Source organism: Petaurus breviceps, unplaced genomic scaffold (genome assembly GCF_028583685.1).
Source record: "Petaurus breviceps papuanus isolate PSGF00001 unplaced genomic scaffold, PetGlider_PUasm1.0 64, whole genome shotgun sequence".
NCBI lineage: Eukaryota > Metazoa > Chordata > Mammalia > Diprotodontia > Petauridae > Petaurus > Petaurus breviceps.
In genome coordinates this window covers 1934168-1952960 of record NW_027186428.1, presented here as the reverse complement: position 1 = coordinate 1952960, position 18793 = coordinate 1934168, and the positions used below count along the sequence as shown (strand labels likewise).

General features: G+C 42.4%; 1 protein-coding gene across 1 annotated transcript in view; it reads right to left on the bottom strand.

The window, feature by feature from the left end:
- The window catches only part of EXOC3L4 (exocyst complex component 3 like 4), a 48420-nt gene that overhangs the window by 9602 nt on the left and 20025 nt on the right, over positions 1–18793 (bottom strand). The window contains exons 6-8 of the mRNA XM_069103759.1: positions 15739–15839; positions 12765–12860; positions 4311–4425 (exon numbers count right to left, since the gene is read on the bottom strand). Coding sequence (XP_068959860.1) covers positions 4311–4425; positions 12765–12860; positions 15739–15839 — 312 coding nt within the window. The remainder of the gene's footprint in view (positions 1–4310; positions 4426–12764; positions 12861–15738; positions 15840–18793) is intronic.

The window sequence follows — 18793 nt, the reverse complement described above, 5'->3', positions numbered from 1 at the left end:
AGATAGATAGATAGATAGATAGATAGATAGATAGATAGATAGATAGATAGATAGACAGACAGAGATATATAGAGATGGATATAGATGTAGATGTGTGTGTGTATATATATATACATATATACATATACAGAATGGGTATAGCTTGCACAAGAGTGGGGGGATAAGAGGGAAATGTGTATTTATAATGAACCTATAGTATCCCCATTGTGATATATATGTACACATATACATTAAATATACATATGTATACATGTGTATATTTAATGTATACATATTCACATGCCACATACAATATATTATATTTATATGTATATATTATAAATGTGTGGTCATGTATGTACATACATACATAAGCCACATGTTATATTTGCATATATTACATGTGTATTATTTATAGATAATACATATATAAATATAACACGTATGGACTTGCACACATATTATTTATATGGGTAGTATAAATTATGTCTATATATTATATATTTTTTATATCTGTGTGATGTAGACACATATTTGTGTGTATATTTTATATACATGTATAATTCATATGTGTGTAATACATTATATATACATTAACACAATATGTATATTTTGTGTTATATATTACATACACTATACAATGCATTGTTCATATATTCAATACATATACACAGAAATATACATGCATGTTACATGTGCATATCATTAATATACAATGTATGTATTATTAACATGATGTATTCTTTTTATATAATAATATATAATACACAAATGTACAAAGAGTTGGCAACTAACTGATTGGATATGAACATGAGAAGTGAAAAATCCAAGATGGCCCTGAAGTTTTAAACCTCCTGACCAGGAAAATAATTGAGTCACCAGAGGAGTTGATGGCTCCCGTCTCCTAGACTGTCTCTTGTTCCCCAGGTCTGGGGTGCTTAAGATTTAAATTGCACCCAGATCTAGTTAGATCTCGTTGCTGAAAGTCTCTAGCAAGTTTGCCAATACAAAATACTTATAATTCCACCTTTCTCATTCTGAATTGATTAAATTTTAGGGACTTCCCATCCTTTTGCTACTAGTTCATGTTCCTTGGCCCTGATGTGAAAGCTGCCGTGAAAGACTTTTTGTCTGAAAATTCCCATGTAAACCTAGGCTTTGTGAAACTCTGAACCTCCTGCTGTAGGAAGATCTCACTGTTCATCTGGGTCATCAACCAAAGCATGCTGCCCTGTAGGTGGGGGAGACAGGTCTCATGTTGCTCTGTGCCTGACTGAATTTGCTTGGCTATGTCAACAAGCCATTCTAACCCATCCTAAAGTAGTTGTATGCCATTCATTAGAATTCAACTTCCCTCTTAATTTGCATAATGGTAATAGTGCCTACAACAGGAGGAGGTTTGGGGGAGAAGATGATAATCTGTTTTGGACAGGTTGGATTTGAGGTACCGATAGGAAGTCCAAGTGGAGATGCCCAGCAGAGAGTTAGAGATCTGGGGTTAGAATTCATGGGAAAGTTTAGTGCTGAATATATAGATCTGGGATTCATCTGCATAGAGATTATAATGGAACCTATGGAAGCTAATGAGGTTGACAAATGAGGGGGGGAGAGAGGGAGAGTGGGAAAGGGAAAGAGAGAGAGAGAGAGAGAGAGAGAGAGAGAGAGAGAGAGAGAGAGAAGGAAGGAGGAGGAGGAGGAAGAAGAGGAGGAGGAGGAAGAGGAGGGGAAGAATGGGGAGAGAGGAAGAAAGGAGAGAGAGGATGAGAGAGGAAAAGGGAGGGAGAGAGAAACAGACAGAAAGACAGAGAGACAGAGACAGAATATAGAGAGAGGGAAAAAGATTATCTAACACTAAGCCCTGGGGAATACCTATACTTAGAGGATGGGAGATGGATAATGAACCAGCAAAGGAGACTTGCGAAGATACTGTCAGGATAGCCAAAAGAAGACAGTAGGCTAAGGGGGGGTGGGTGGGGGAGAAGTTCTGGATAAGCTGATCACCAGAAATTTCATCACGCTCTTTAACTTAGCCTTGGATACTCAACACCTTCCCAGCTCCCTCAGCCCCTTCTCTCTTTTGATTGGAGGGCTGGAGGGTAGAACATTAAACTTCTCCTCTGAAACTTTCCCTTCATAAGGGCAGAATCTAGACTTTGCCACTTACTCTACTTTCCCTCTGCAGCTCTTCTTAGTCTGAATTCCTTGGAACATAATGGCCTGACTTCAGGGACCCTCAGAGTCCTCCCCGCCAACCCAGTTTTCCAACTTTCTTTTGGGTGTTGTCTTCCTCCATTCCATTCATTGTAAGTTCCTTGATGGGAAGGAACTTTTATTTCTATCCCCAGTGTTTAGTACTTAGCCTGGCACATAGTAGGAACTTAATAATGTTTATTGAATTGAATAGGTCAATAGTTTCCAAAGCTAGAGAGAAATCACTAAGGAAAAGGATTGAGGAAAGGCCATTACATTTAGCAGTTAAGATACCACTATCACTTTGGAGAAAACAGGAAGCAGAAGTATGTTGCATGGAATTAAAAAGTGAGGGAATGGTACAGAAATAGAGACAGCTTAAGTATAGGTGACTCTAGGAACCTGGTGGTCAAAGGGAAGGAGGGACGTGGGACAAAGGCTTATAAGGGTGGCAGGGTGAAGTCAAGGGTTTTTAAGGATGGGCAAGACTTAACCATATTTGTAGATAGCAGGGAAGGAAGCAGTGATGATGAGAAAAAGAGAATGATAAATATAGGAAGTTCCCAAAGGAGGGGATAAAACAAAAGGAATGTGAAAAATGATCATTTCTCTCTGGTATTAATAACTAATTATTCAATCAAAACCAAGGTTTTTCCCCCTTTCTACTTCCACATCCAAAAGCCAACCAGTGTAGGAAATCTCTGTTAAAGATTTACCCAGGTCAAGATCTAATCAGATAGTAAAAGAAGTTCTAAGTTTGGGCTAATGAGTATATTTCTGATCATTGTGTTTGCTAAGAAAGGCCTGGGAAAATGTAGATCCTCCCTTTTGCCAGACAGGTAATGTGGAAACTGATAAGTCTCTCTGACCAAGACTTGGGTAATCTAAGTCATGTTCTGTAAGACCTTCATTGTAATATAGCTCAGCTTCTCATTGTAATATTCATTTTCTCATTAATTGTTCACCAGTCGGAGTTGATTGCCACCCCTCAGGAACACCCACTCTTTAAAAGGGCATATAAACTGTGAACCCACCACCATGAGGAGTCTTTGTTCTAAGAGAGAGGGCCAAATGACCTTCCATTTATTAATAGATATGTTGGTGGGGCAGCCAGGTGGCGCAGTGAGTAAGAGCGCTGGCCCCGGCGTCAGGAGACCTGGGATCGGTTCCAGCCTCAGATACTTGGCACCCACACAAAAAATAACTGACCGTGTAACCTTAAGCAAATTACTTAACCCCAATTGCTTAAAGAAAATAGATATCTTGGCCTTATTAATAAGATGATCACATTACCCCAAAATGAGGTCTCTCAGGATTTTTTTCAATAATCATGGGCACAATAAAATGAGTTAGCTTTGGCAAGGAGAAGAGACATTTGCTTCATTCTCAGAGCCTTCGGGGAAGGGGAAAAGGGTGAGTGAAGACGTAGGCAGGTTTTGGAGTATGGAGAATGGGAGAGAAGAGGGCTCACAATGAATGACCTCAAACTTGTCTGCCAAGTAGGAGACAAAGTCATATGTTTAGAGGAGAGGGCATGGGAGTATAATTGGAGTCTTGAAGAGAGAAAAGTTTTAGAAGCAACTTTTCTGGCTAGTGAGATGAAGACTCAGAGATGGTTAAAAGGATTGCTGTGCAATAGTGAGGGCCCAGTTTAGTTTAGATAATAAGGATTTGTGGACCCACTTCACATAGTGTACACTGTTTCGTGCCTCCTCTGACACACTGCTTCCTCTTATACATTGTCTCTACCCATATATTATCTCTTCTCCCACGCAAACTCCTTTTGGATACCACCTCTTGTCACAGGACCTAGGCAACTTCTTCTTTTGTCTCTCTTATAACTAAGGGCTCTTTGTAAACAGACATTATCCCTAATGAGAGGAAAATGAAAAACTTTCCCATGTCTTTTCCATCTTTACCAGAAAACCCCTGCCACTTGCCAAGATCCTCCACCCTGGCCTTTGTCAAAGATCAGTGTGGATTCTGGCTGGTCAGAAGCCCTATGTATTCCTGCTCATTCCATAGCTGGGTCTACCTGTGGGTCATGCAGTCATCCTTAAGAATGGTTTGGTGACCTCCATTTCCATCTGATGCCACTGGAGCAGATAACGAGTCTAGGAATTTAGAATCAAAGACCTTACCTGTGTTTCTCGATGCAAATGGATCAGTATTTGCTTTTTGAACCTGCTTATCACCCCAGACAGTGTCGTTCCCACATTCTTAAAGCTGCTTGGGAATTTGGCTGGTAGGTTGGTCCTGGAGAGAAAAAGCCAGGAGCAAGTGAGCCTCCTAGCACTGGGCAAGGTGCAGGAGTCTGGGAAGGGGAGAAGGCCTTATCCGACTGTGTCCACTCAATCAGACACTCTTCTGTACTTTGAGATCTGTAATTGCCACCCCTTTTATCCTCTTGAAACAATGGTCTGAGAGCATAGTGAGCCTCGTGGAACATTAGAACTGGAAAGGACCTTTGGGACTGCTGTGCTCTCGATTTAGGGCTGAAAGGGACCTCAAAGGACAGCTAGTCAAACTTCTTCCTTCCCATCCTCTCCCCATAACTGCTCAGGAAACTCAGGCCCAGAGACATTAAAGAACTGCCCAAGGTCACAAGGCCATTGTAAATAACAGAACTGAAAATGAACCCCATTTCTCTGATTCCAAATCTAACAACACTTGTTTCACCACCACACAGTACTTCTCTCAATTAGTCAAAGCCCATGGAGGCACAATAGTACACTGAAATATGCACATTAATTTTCCAATCACGGCTCCTCTATTTATTATTAGCTTCTTTGATCTTGGGCAAGCCAAGCCCCCTTCTTTGAGACTCCACTTTGTGTAAAGTGACTTTTGTTGTTTATCTCATGGGGTTGTTGAGAGGAAAATGCTTAGAGCCTCCATAAAACAGAAAGACTATTATGACTATTTTATGGATAGGGAAACTGAGGCAACAGAGAAGAGAACTGACTTGCTAAAGTTATAAAGAGAGTCAATGGCAAAGCTAGAACTAGAATCCAAGCTTGCTGCTTTGAAGGCCTGAGCGCTCAGCCTTAACGGGGCTGCCTCCAAGCAACCTTGTTAATTGTCACTGTTACAGGCCTGGGAATGAAACCCTGCAGGGATGGGAGAGGAAACCTGGGGTCAGTTTTGATGGGGAGAGGAAGAAAAGACTTGAATTAAGAGAGGTTATCTAGGTAAAGTCACAGTGGGTACCACGTGGACCTTGAAACAGAGTACCACAGACAGGGAACTACCTCCCCCACAGGTTCCTGGATCTCCAGACAAAAAATCTCCACCCAGGGTTCCCTAATCTTCCCCTGCTCTGAGAATGACAATGCTAGTTTCATGCCCATCTGATGCCTGCCAACAAGGGAGGGCTCTGGGCTGGAAAATTCCAGAATTATAGGCTTGGTTCAGCTATAAATGATTGTTTTGGGGTGTGCCTGGGAAGCATGTGAGAGAAAAAACCTCAAAAGGGCAGCTGGTGGCTGGGGGAGGAGAGTTTGGCATGGCCTGCTCTGTGGTTGCTCTGAACACCACACCATAAAGAATATCAGAGCTGGGAGGAAGATTGGAAGCTATCTTGCCCAACTTCCTCATTTTTACAGAGGAAGGTAAGGTTCCTAGGGGAGAGAGAAAGAGGACAAGGTCATGCAGAGAATCACTGGCCAAGCTAGACCACAAGGTAAATATGAACAGGACCAGATGGGACAAAATGGAATGAGAGGCAGAGAAGCTTCACTCCTTTGTTCAATCATTCAGTCACCAATAAGCATTTATTGAGCTCTGCTATGCTCCAGTCACTGGGCTAGGTGCTAGCAATGAAAAGACAAAAAAAAACCATGTCCCTGCATTCAAGAAACATGACCACGTGTACAGATACAGACACAAAGAAACTCAAGGTAACCTAGTCATCGGAGGACAACCAGTAGATGTATTCTACTAAAGATGGAAATTGAGCTGAGTCTTAAAAGGAAAGCAGTGGTTTTGAGAGGTAGAGATGAAGATGAAGATTCCAGGCATGAGAGAAAGCCGATACAAAGGCATGGAAGTGGGAAATGGAGTAACTTGTGTAAGGAACAGTGAGCAGGCTAGGGTGGCTACTAGAGTAAGTGGAGGGGTGGAATGTATAAGACTGGAAGGGTAAGAAAGGGCTAAGTTGTGAAGACTCCATATTTTATTCTAGAAGTAATAGGGAGTCATTGGAATTTATTGAGTAGGGGGTGACTGTCAGACTTGAACTTTAAGAAAATTATTTTGGGAGCAGTATAGAAGATGGATTGAAGGGAGAAGAGACTTGAGTCAGGAGGACTTGAGTTCAAATTTGACTTCAGATACTTAACTAGCTGTGTGACTCTGGGCAAGTCACTTAACCCTGATTGCCTCCAAAAAAAAAGAAAAAAACTTGAAGCAGGAAAACAAATTAGGAAGCTAGTATTTTAGTCTGCTTGAGAGGTGATGAGGGCCTATACTAGGATGGTGGCTGTATGATTGGAAAGAAGGATAAATTGTGGTAATAACAACAAAATTTGGTAACTGATTGGATATTCTGATGATGGAGAGTGAGGAGTTAAGAATGGTGATAACCTTGATAAATAATGGTGATGTTTCAGAAGGGCATGGGGCCTAGATGAAAGAAAGTTCTCTTTTGGATATGTTGAGTTTGAGATGCCTATGAGACATCCACTTTCAAATAGGTAGTCTGATAGGTAGTTCATGGTGTTGGATTAGAACGAGAGAGAGAGAGAGAGAGAGAGAGAGAGACTGAGGCTGGATATATAAATCTGGAAATAATTTTATAGAGATAATAATTGAACTCATGGAAAATGAGGAGTCAGGAGGACTTGAGACACTTACTAACTGTGTGACCCTGGGCAAGTCACTTAACCCTATTTCTCTCAGTTCCTCATCTATAAAATGAGCAGGAGAAGGAAATGGCAAACCACTCCAGTGTCTTTACCAAGAAAACTCCAAATGGGATAATGGAGAGTCAGACACGACTGAAACAACAGCATGATAAATTAAAAACAATAGATCCAGATAAAAGATAGTGGATAAAAACAGTGGATCTGAATTCAAATTTATGTTACAATTTACATAACTTTGGACAGGTTACTTAGCTTCTCTGGGCCTCAATTTCCTTAACTGCAAAAAAAAAAAAAAGGAGTAAGAAGAGGAAATAGATGATACTTAATATAATTTCTGAGGCAGTTAGTTTATCTCAGTGGATAGAGTACTGGGTCTGGAGACAAGAAGTTGTTCAGTCATTCAGTCCTGTCTGAGTATTCATGACCCCATGCACCATAGCAGGCCCTTCTATCTTCCACTATCTCTCTCTTTTTTTTAACTTAATAGTATTTTTTCCAACTACATGTAAAGATAGTTTTCAACATCACTTTTATAAGATTTTGAGTTCTTGTAATATTAATGAAATTTAAGATCTTCCCTGTCCATTAATAGGCCTCACAAGGAGCCCATTAAGGAAAGTTTGCTTAGGAGAGGCTTGCTTGTAGGAAAGCTTTCACACCTTTCACTAATTTCTAATTAGGCACAGAGTCCAGAGGGTACCTTCTGGTTCTGAGAAGTATATAAATACTCTGAGTTGGTATTTTGCTTTGGGGGCTCGCTTATCAGAAGGATCTTGTAATTCCCTGGTTGAGATTCTGAGTGGCCATATGGCCACTCAGTTCAGAGTGTTCAGTTCAGAGGGAGTTCAGAGCTCCCCAACTGCTCAGATGTAAAGGCTCTCTCGATCCAGGGATGCATGTAAAGTGTATTGTTGATTCTCAGGTCCTCCTGACTCCTCAACAGACAGACAGTCTGTTGGTCTTTATTTCTCTGCTTGTATTTTCTCTGAAGTTCAGGGTGCTGACCTTTTCCCTGAACTAGTGAATGTAATTAAAAAAGATTGTTGGCCACTTAAATAGCCATCTTTCCTATCTAAGAATCTGTGATAGCAGCCATCCTGGGTATGCCAGTGTGGTTGATGCTACAGTTCTGAATTTTTCTCCCTCCCTCTCCTCCCCAAGACAGCAAGCAATCTGACGTAGACTGTACATGTACAATCATGTTAATCCTCTTTCCACATTAGTCATGTTTCTACTATCTCTTAAGAAGTCTGTCCAAGTTCGTGTTTGTTGTTTCCATGACTCTATCTATCCAGCTCATAATCTACTGTTCTCTTTTGCTTTTATTTTCAATCTTTTCCCAACATCAGAGTCTTTCCCAATTAGTTCCATCTTCTTATTATGTGGTCAAAGCATTTAGGCATAAATTCAAATCTGGCCTCAGAATACCCACTAGTTACATGACTCTGGGAAGTTAAACTCTGTTTGCCTTAGCCCATTGGAGAAGGAGACGGCAAACCACTCCAGTATCCTTTCCAAGAAAACCCCAAATGGGATCACAAAGAATAGAACATGACTGAAATGACTGACAGCAACAATGACAAAATGTAATTTCTAAATTCTATGCCTATGAATGCCTTGGCCTAAAGTGCTTGATCCTGCTTTACTTATCCTCTCAACTTCTGCAGCATTTCTGTGCTATATGCATCTTTACATTCAATCCACTGTGAAGCAATGTTTTGGTTACTTCCATTTCCTAAATTTGTTTCCATCTTTATACTCACACTGTCACCCCCCTAAGGCTCTTTTCTCCTCATTTGGTCAAAGCTTTCTAGGTTTTCCATCCCCCTCTCCTGCTCCACAGCCTCCTATTTCCCCCTCTTCAATACACCCTTCCAAAGACTGCCAAAATCAAATTCATAATGCCTAGCTCTGAGCCAGACCATGTGTCTGCTGAGTATGTACTTTGTATAGGTAACCAAAAATTCAGGCCTGGATCATTTTCATAAGACTTCCTTGTTGGTGAAAAGTTTTATGCAAATGGTCCAGGCCTGAATCTCAGGTTACATTATTTTATGTGTGTATGTTGTATGTGGGTATATTTTATATGTGTATATATATATATATATGTTGTCTCCCCATTAGAATAGGAGCTCCTTGAGGGCAGGAAATGATTCACTTTTGCCTTTGTGACCCAGTGACTGACACTTATTAGGTTTGTAATAAATGCTTGTTGTCTAATGTTGTTCCCTGATCAACAACTTTCAATGGCTCTCTATTTCTTCTTTTATTCCATGTAATACAAACCTCTTAACCTGGTATTTAAGCCCTCTGTAGGATGACTTCTTTGCTTCTCCAGGCTTATCTCATGCTACTCAATACATCTCTATGTCTCATCAAGCCCTACTTATTCATTATGCCATATATACCTTTGGTTCATTTATACCTTTCTTTGTTTTTGAGCCATTCTCCTCACCTAAAATGCCATTCTCCTTCCTTGAGCAAGGAGACAGTAATCCCCTTGTCACAAACCTGCCTTTCCCTTGAGGCTCAGCTCATACCACCTTCTTCAGGAAGCCAGGCCTGGTTATACTAGTGTAGGATGGTCCTTCCACTCTCTGAATTTCTCTATACCTTATGGTATCCCTCACTGGCCTTATTGGCTGTGTACTATCCCACCTTCATGCACCTTTCTCCTCTAGCTAGACTACAAGCATTCTGAAGGCAGGGGTTGGGTCTCTTTCTCTTGTCTACTCTAAATTGCAATCTTCCTGAAAGAACCCAGAATGATCCCCTTCTATAATCTCCCATTGTCCAGGACTAGGAACATGGGAATTCAAGGACCTCCTTGAACTTCTGGCTATAGAAGGTCTTGGGGATTCTTCAGTCCATTGATTCTCAGTATTTTAGACTAATGATTCCCAGATGCCTTCTGCCACCTTGAGGCCTAGACTAGTATTGCAGGTAGGGGAACCAGCCCCAGGAGTCTAGAAATAGTGACTGAGGGACTGTAGGAAGCTGGTTTTTGGGAGGAGGGCAGAAGTGGCAGGGCGGGGTAGGGGATGGAAGGGAGCATTGAGGGGGGGGGGGGGAGGTAACATATATGATATGTTTATGAGATCCCAAAGCAACAACCCTGATGGTATTTGTATGGGAGGTAGGGGTGGTGGGAGAGCCCTTACAAGATCTGAAGTAGACAAAGAAATTATCTTTAGATTTAGAAATTTAAATTTAGAGATCATCTTTCCCATCCACTTCATTTTACAGGTCAGGAAACTGAGTCCCAGTGAAAGAGTGAGTTGCCCCACTAAATAGTAACTGCAGAACTGGTATTCAAACCTAGATCTTCTGACTTCAAATCCTGCAGAGGGATGGATAAAATTGAGTCCCCTAAGCTCATAGGCTAGTAGGCAAGTGAGGGGTGAGGGTATAATTCTAAATTTCACCCAATTGGAAAAAGTACTAAATGGGGAATGAAGGTACCTGGGTTCAAGTTCCACCTTTGCCCCTGGCTCACTTTGTGACCCTGAGCAAGTTACTATCCCTCTCTGAGACTCAGTTTCCTCATCTGTAAAAGAGGGATAAAAATTCTTGCATGTCTTCCTTCATAGGGGTTTATGGAGAGAGTATTTATGGTACTATAAAGTGCCATAGAAATAGGATCTAGGGGAGGCTAGGTGGTGCAGTGAATAGAGCACCAGCCCTGGAGTCAGGAGGACCTGAGTTCAAATCTGTCCTCAGACACTTATCACTTACTAGCTGTGTGACCTTAGGTAACCCCAATTGCCCTGCCTTCACCCCTCCAAAAAGAAAAAAAGAAAAAGGAAGGAAGGGAGGGAAGGAGGGAGAGGGAGAGGAAGAGAGAGAGAGAGAGAGAGGGGAAGGAAGGAAGGAAGGAAGGAAGGAAGGAAGGAAGGAAGGAAGGAAGGAAGGAAGGAAGGAAGAAAGAAATAGGATTGATTGGTGTAGTAATCATCAAAAGAAGTAAAAGATTCCCAGGAAAATCAAAGAACATTCTTCTCCCATGGCTCCTTCATTCCCTCACCACAGAGTTGGAAACATGGGCCTTGGATAATAGGCTTTTTCTGTGAGTTGCCCTCTCTAAACCTCAGTTTCCTCAGCTGTAAATTGAGATCATTGGCCCATGTAATCCTTCTATCTCTAAATCTTGTGATTCTTGTTCCTAACCAAGCACTGAAGTGGTACAGCTTCAGAACGTGATCCAGGCAATTCCTGAGAAATCATCTGGGTCAATGCTCTCTCATTTCATGAATGAGAAAACTGAGACCCAGAGGTAGGGAGGGAATTAGCCATTATCATAGAGCTAGTAAATAGCAGAGCCAGAATTTGAACGCATATCGCTTGACTTGAAATCAAGTGCTTTTCTAAGATACCACATATGCTCCCTTGGGGTGGATTTCTCCAACAAGGATGAAGGTAGAAGGTGAGCAAGCTCTCTAGCATTGTCTGGAGGCTAATCTTTAATGATCTCACAATGTTGAAAGAGTCTGTGTTCCAAGAGCTAACTCCTTTCTAGGGGATTCTCTGGGATAGTGGGAAGAACTGCCCACCCTCTCGTCTAGCATTACACCCATGTTATTGGGTAGCTGAGCTGTCAATCAAATATTATCCACACCTGGTATTGTGGTTAGACCTAACCGGGTCTTTCTTATCTCTCCTAGTTTGGAGCACCTGCCTCTGAGCTCCCACAGAGAAGGGGCAGGGCCAGGGCCTAGGTCTGCTCCTCCTCTGCCTCCTGCAGAGCTGCATGAAAGAGTCATGGTAGTGGCTTCTATTTCTTTGCTCAAAATTCTGCAAGGCACGTGGTACAATTATCATTAACTTCCTATTACAGCTGAGGTTCACATAGATGAAGGTCGCTGTCCAAGGTCGGTCACCCAGTGAATTATTGCCAGGGCTGGGGAAAATGGAATCAAAGGTTCTTTTCCACTGAGTCACACTGATGAGGGATAGATAAAAAAGAAGGAAGTAGAGAGGGAGAAGAGAGACATTGGAACAGAAAGTCGAATCTTTATCCTCCAATTCTCTCTTAAATCCATTCTTCATACTGCTGTCAGAATAACCTTCCTATTGCATAGAACTCGTCACGTTTCTGCTAAAAAAAAATCTTTGCTGGCTCTCTGCTGAGTGCCAGTATAGGCTCTTCATCCAGATATTGGAGGCCTGCTGCCATCTGGCACCAGCCTGCCTTTCCAACTTTATCTCCTATTACTTCCTTCTACACATTGTACTTCAAACAAACACCTAATTTCTATTCCCCAGACATGTTCAGCCCTTTTCTGCCTCCAAGCTCCTGTTCATACCTTCCCCTATGTTTGGAATTCCCCTTCACCTCACTCTATGTCTGTTGGCTTCCTAATCAATGATTTCAATTCCTCCTTTAAAACCACATTCGAACACCTTCTCCATAATTCTTATCCTTGAGGCCTTCCAGAGACCTGTTCTGCATCTCTCCAATACACTTTGCAGGTATTTTTCAGATAACTAAGTCCTTATCCTTCTATCAGACTGTAAGTTTGATGAAGGCACAGACCATGGTATGCCTAAACTTGGCATTATCCCCGTAGTTGAGGATAGTACTCTAAACATGAGAACTGCTTAATAAGCTTTTGTTGAGTGGAAGATGACTGAGGAGGGATTTTGGCCTTGGCCAGAGACTGACCTAACAGCTTCCTTGTACGCCTCCCTCCCAACCCCTAGAGAGTGTCCTCCCTAGACAATGAAACCTACTCCAGCTCCTGGAAGGCGGTGATGTACGCACAGAGGTAGGGCAGGAACAGGGTCTGATCCTTCGCAGTGTCTGAGACCAGGAACCTCTCCTCAAACCTGCACAGGAGGGAAAGAGGAAAAAAGTCCTGTGACTGCTCGGTCCAAACCAGGGGTCAAAGAGGAGCTGGAGACCATGTAAAACAACCACCTTATTTTATAGAGGAGGAAACTGAGGCAGAGAGGAGGGGAAATTACTTGCCCAAGGTAATACAAATAATGTCAGAGTCAGTATTTGAACTCAGGTCCTCTGACTCCAAACCCACTGTATTTTCATGATATGGCATGACATGATGATATGATGTGATATGATACATGCCATGACATAATATAATATAAATGCCTAGGTACATTGGTAAAACAAAAATAAAAAAAGTATCTATTTAACATTAGCAATACTAAATATAGGGGTGGCCAGGTGACGCAGTGAGTAAGAGCACCAGCCCCGGAGTCAGGAGACCCGGGATTGGTTCTGGCCTCAGATACTTAACACCCACACAAAATAACTGGCCGTGTAACCTTGAGCAAATTACTTAACCCCAACTGCTCAAAAAAAAAAACCTAAATGTGACAATTTTTTAGAACAACCAAAAAATACCCCAGAATACATTGGGACAACACTACAAGTGTCAGGATGGGTTGAATGGTGGTAGTCATCACTGCTCTAGTGATCAAGTGTGGCAGGGTAGCGGAGACCAGTTCAAGGTGGCATAAAGAGTTCTCAGTGGCTGTGTGATCCTTAAAGGGGCAGCATTGCTGTCCGTCACTGCGCAGGAGAGAATTCACAAAGGAGGAGGTGGGGTACTGATGGAGGAGAGAGCAAAGGCTGCCACAGCCGTACCCCACCTCCTCACCTTCCACCATGGAGAGAGGTATCAACCATGTAGATAGCCACCCAGGGCTGAGAAGAGACAGAAGGATGGTCTATGTGTGCCAGAAACAAAGATGGAGATGGCGGTTCTTCTCTTCTTCTCCCTGCTCCTTTCCTCTCCCCTTCCCAGGCAGAGTTACTGGTTCCAAAGCTTATCTGTTCTTTCAGATTTACTTACATCTCTCTCTAATTAGCACCGAAGGGCCTGCTTAGATAAAGCAGTGAGTGATTCGTGAGTGATTCATAAAAGAGGTCAAAGACAAGCAGGGCTAATGATGGCAGGGTATGTAGATGAAAGGAGGATGAAGGATTTGAACTTTAATCACAAGTGAAGGGATTCTTTTAAGAAAGCATAATTATAATATCTGGGTAACTAGGAGGTACAGTGGATAGAGTGCTGGGCCTGGAGTCAGAAAGACATCTTTGTGGGTTCAAATCTGGTTTCAAACACTTACTAGTTATGTGACCCTGGGCAAGTCACTTAACTCTGCCTCAGTTTCCTTACCTGTAAAATGAGCTGGAGAAGGAAATGGCAAACCACTCCAGTATCTTTGCCAAGAAAATCCCAAAATGGGGTCACAAAGAATCTGACATGCCTGAAAAATGTCTAAACAACAACAAAATCATAACGTCTTTTTAAAAAAGAAGGAAAAGGAGTGGCTAGGTGGCGCAGTGAATGGAGCACTGGCCCTGGAGTCAGGAGGACCTGAGTTCAAATCCAGCCTCAGACACTTAACTCAAAAAACCAGCCATGTGACCTTGGGCAAGTCACTTAACCCCAACTGCCCTTCCTTCACTCCAAAAAGCAAAACATTTTAAAAAAAGGAAAAGAAAAAAAGAAAAAATCACACTTCTGTGTTGGACTCATACCAGATAAGGACACTAGAGCTAAATGAAGGAGAATCGTAATGATTTTTATATTTTATATACTTCTTAAAACAGATTTTTTTAAAAGCATGAAACTGATTTCTCTTTTCCCTTATGCCAAAATCGGGATTAATCACAGTTACTGCCCTGTTGGAGGGGGGTGGGAAGGCTGGGCTACCTGGTCATTATTCTACTGCAGACACATTCAAGGATTTCCCCCTTGCTGGGAAGAGTTGGGGCTGGTAACTAGAGGTGGTAACCAGGTGAGAGGAGGAGAAGGAGATGGGCTGGAACAGACTGACAGTTTCCACCTCTTAAAGGTGGGGGGTCAGAGAAGAGAAGAGGGAGGCCATGTTGTGCCCCTTTCTTCCTGCAGCTGTCCAGCAGGTAAACTTTTCCATGTTAGGCAAAGGCTTCCTCGTAGACATACTGTTACACAGAAAACATAGTTTCTGCTCCCAGCTCTGTCACTAACTGTGTGACCTTGAATGAGCTTTGTCCCCTCTCTAGGCCTCAGTTTCCTTCTCTTCAAAATGGAGACATAATATTCCCTTTCCCCTCAGGACTGGTGTGAGAGTTCATGGATTATGAGATTTAGATAACATGGACCTTAGAGCTGGTATATAGTCCAATGCCTTCATTTTACAGGTGAGAAAACTGAAGCTCAGAGAGGGCCTTTGCCCTAAATCGCACAAGTGGTGAGTAGCAAAAGTGAGATTCAAACCCAGATCCTTTGACTTTTCAGGTCAGGTTTCCAGGCTGCTTTCCACCCAAGGACCTGACAAAGATACTAGCTTGATGGGTTATAATAACTATTTTAATCTTTAATAGATGAAAAAGAGGAAATTCACCTGACCTTCACCCAGCCAATCCCACCATGGGCTTCCCCTAGTCCCTTCCCTAATCCCAGGAAAAAGGAGGACTCTATGGAGTGTGGGAGTGGGGGCAGAGTGTGATTCTGACTATGAAGCCTGGGTTCAAGCACTCAGGTTAGAGCCTCGGGCAATTCCTGGGGTTATAGATGGCAAAGCTGAGGCCCTGAGGGCCCAGGCATCAGTGGGTACGTGGCAATATTTCCTCCTCCCCACCTACTCCCTCTTACTCCCCTCCCAAGGAAAGGCAGGAGTCCCCACTTCAGGTGGTTTTGGGAGGCCCTCTATGGAGTAAGAGGCCCAGCCTTTGGGGGAATGTAAGACTGACCTGGGGATGAATTCATTCAATGACTGCTCCAAGATCTGCAGTGTTGTGGCTTCCAGCCCGGAGGAGATGGCCTGGGCTGTGTTCACATGTTCCCTAATCAGCTGGGAAGGAGGCCAAGGAAATAATACAACAGCTGTATCTGATAGAGGCCCCAGTTTATGACCACCATATTTCCTCCCCCTTCAATCCATCCTTTATGATCTGCTGCATTAATTCTCCTTATATATGGATCTGGTGATGTCACTCCCCTCTTCCAAAGTCTTTCTTGGCTCCCTATTACTTACAGAGTAAAATTCAAATTTCTTTACCTAGTGTTCCTGGTCCACCACGATCTGGGGTCTTTCTACCTTTTCTACCTTATCTTCCTTCCACACACTCTAGATGTAACAGACCTACTCTGTCTTTCACAACTCCTGTACTCTCATGCCTTGGTGCCTCTGAAGGTGAATTTTAATGTGTGTAAAGTGGACTTTTGTTATTGTTTCCTGGAGTTCAGTTTCCCAGGATCCTTAACCAAAACAATCTCTTGTCCCCAGGTATTAGATATGAGTGTCCCATAACTATGGTTCAGAGCATCTCCACCATGCTTGTGCAGTATTACATAATGATAAATAGTATAACCATCCACTGCAATTGCGCAGTGAAATACAGGGATGGGGTGATGTAAGCTCATGAGGCTGTTGCTGGTGACGTGCCTTCTTTGTCTGTTGCCCCTGTAAAACAGGTGATCATTGGTCAGGCAATGGGGAAACTTAGGGTTGAATACACGAATGCTGCGCTTGCCTTGATTGACCCCCATCAAGGCTGGGGGCGGGGAACTGTGTTTGCCTCAACTGGCCCCCATTGAGGCTTGAGAGGATTCAGATTGTTGTTGTGCCTGTCTCGACTGACCCCATGGAGACATAGGAGTAGTTACCCCCCCTTCTCGGCGGCCCCTCTGAGGAGGGTGATTAGGGAATGCTGTAGGAGTTTGTGCTCCCATTGTCAGCAATCCTCTTCTGAGACACTAGACTAGAATCAAGTAAGATTATTAACCCCTGCTCAGTGTCTTTCCTGTCTGACAAGATCAAGGGTGAACCTGTGCTAGCAGCCATCCTGTGAGCTGGGTTCATTTGTCTTCCAGGCTTCTTCTTCTTCTTCACTTGTTGAATCTTTTAAATGAACTCATTTATCATTTGAAATTAAACTCTAATGCTATCTCTTCTAAGAAGAACACCCTTCATCCCCTTCTCTACCCACCCCCCTTCTCTACTTTCCCCTCTATTTTCCAACTCTAAACCCATTCCCCCAGGAACAATCTTGTGCTCAGATTTCACTTTGAATTTTGTTTTATACTTTGTTAATTATACTTATTGGGGCAGCTAGGTGGTACAGTGGTTAACAAGCTGGGTCTGGAGTCAGGAAGACTCATCTTCCTCAGACACTTACTAGCTGTGTGACCCTGGGCAAATCACTTAACCCTGTTTGCCTCAGTTTCCTCATCTGTAAAATAAACAAGAGAAGGAAATGACAAACCATTCCAGTATCCTTGCCAAGAAGACTCCAAATGGGGTCACAAAGAGTTAGACATGACTGAAAAATGACTCAACAACTCAACAAAATATACTTACTATATAATATTGTATATGATAGTTAATTATATTTAAATCTTATTCTCCTTTTAGATTGTAATGACGGGAGAGACTGTGTGATTGAAACTTTGAATCTTCCTCAACAGCAGTAGGGGAGGCCAGCTGGCTCAGCAAGTAAGAGTACCGGCTCCAGTGTTGGGACGACCTGGAGATCGAATCCCGGGCTCGGACACTCAGCACCACACCCAGAAATAACTGGCCGTGTAACCTTGAGCAAGTTACTTAACCCCGATTGCTTAAAAGAAAAAAACAGCAAGCATTTTGCTCTGCATACACATCAGGGGATAACTAAAGGTTGGTTATGGTGAAATGAATTGAATACCTCATTACTTACACAGCGCTCCAGTATAGACACATTGGCTGTCAAAGCTATGTCCCTCTTCTCAGATTGGGTGTCCTGGCTGTCTTTGATGACCCTCAGTCCTCTCTTGGAGATGAACTAATCCTCATCTCCCCCAGAAACTCTTGCTCTGGGATTAGGTGACATAATGTGGATAATTGAGACTTCCTATCCCTGGGGATAAGAACATTATGCTCCTCATCTCAAAACCACCTGTTCTTCTTTCATCTCGATTTCTCAGAGATTCTCACTGTACCAGCAAAGGCTGCTAATAATAGCTGGCTTTATATAACACTTATTTTAATGTTTGTAAAGCACAATATGAATATAACCTTGTTTGTTCCTCTTGACCACCCTGAAGAATTACTACTATTTTATCCCCATTTTACAAATGAGGAAACTGAGGATGAGAGAGAATAAGTGACTTGTCCAGGGTCATATAGCCAATATTTGAGGCAGGATTTGAACTTGTATCTTCCTGACTCCAAGCCCTGTACTCTAACTACTAGACCACCCAGCCGCCTAAAGATGATGGAAAGAGACCTGGCAACTGGGAAGGGATTCAGAAGGCCGGAGTTTTAAGGAGAAGATGCATGTAAAAACTGAATTTGAGTGTGGAGAAATACAGCTAGGATAACTCTTCATTTCCCTACTATCTTCCATCTATAATATGGGCATGTAAAATGGCAGACATTTGCAAATAGAGAATAATCTCTGTTATAGAAGTGATCTGGCTCAAGGTCAATGTACTCTCTTAGCCAACACATGCTCTACTGGCCTCAGACATTCAGCTTCATGTATAATTGATAGGCTGCAATTTTTTTTTGATGGGAAAAAAGAAGAGTATATAAATTATGAGGGTTTAAAATACCACTTATTTGCCAGGAAAATTCAGTGTTTCTGTGAGCTGATAACAAACTCATATTGTTACGAAAGAGAGAAAGAAAGAAAGAAAGAAGAAAGAAAGAAAGAAAGAAAGAAAGAAAGAAAGAAAGAAAGAAAGAAAGAAAGAAAGAAAGAAAGAAAGAGAGAGAGAGAGAAAGAAAGAAAGGAAGAAAGAAAGAAAGAAAGAAAGGAAGAAAGA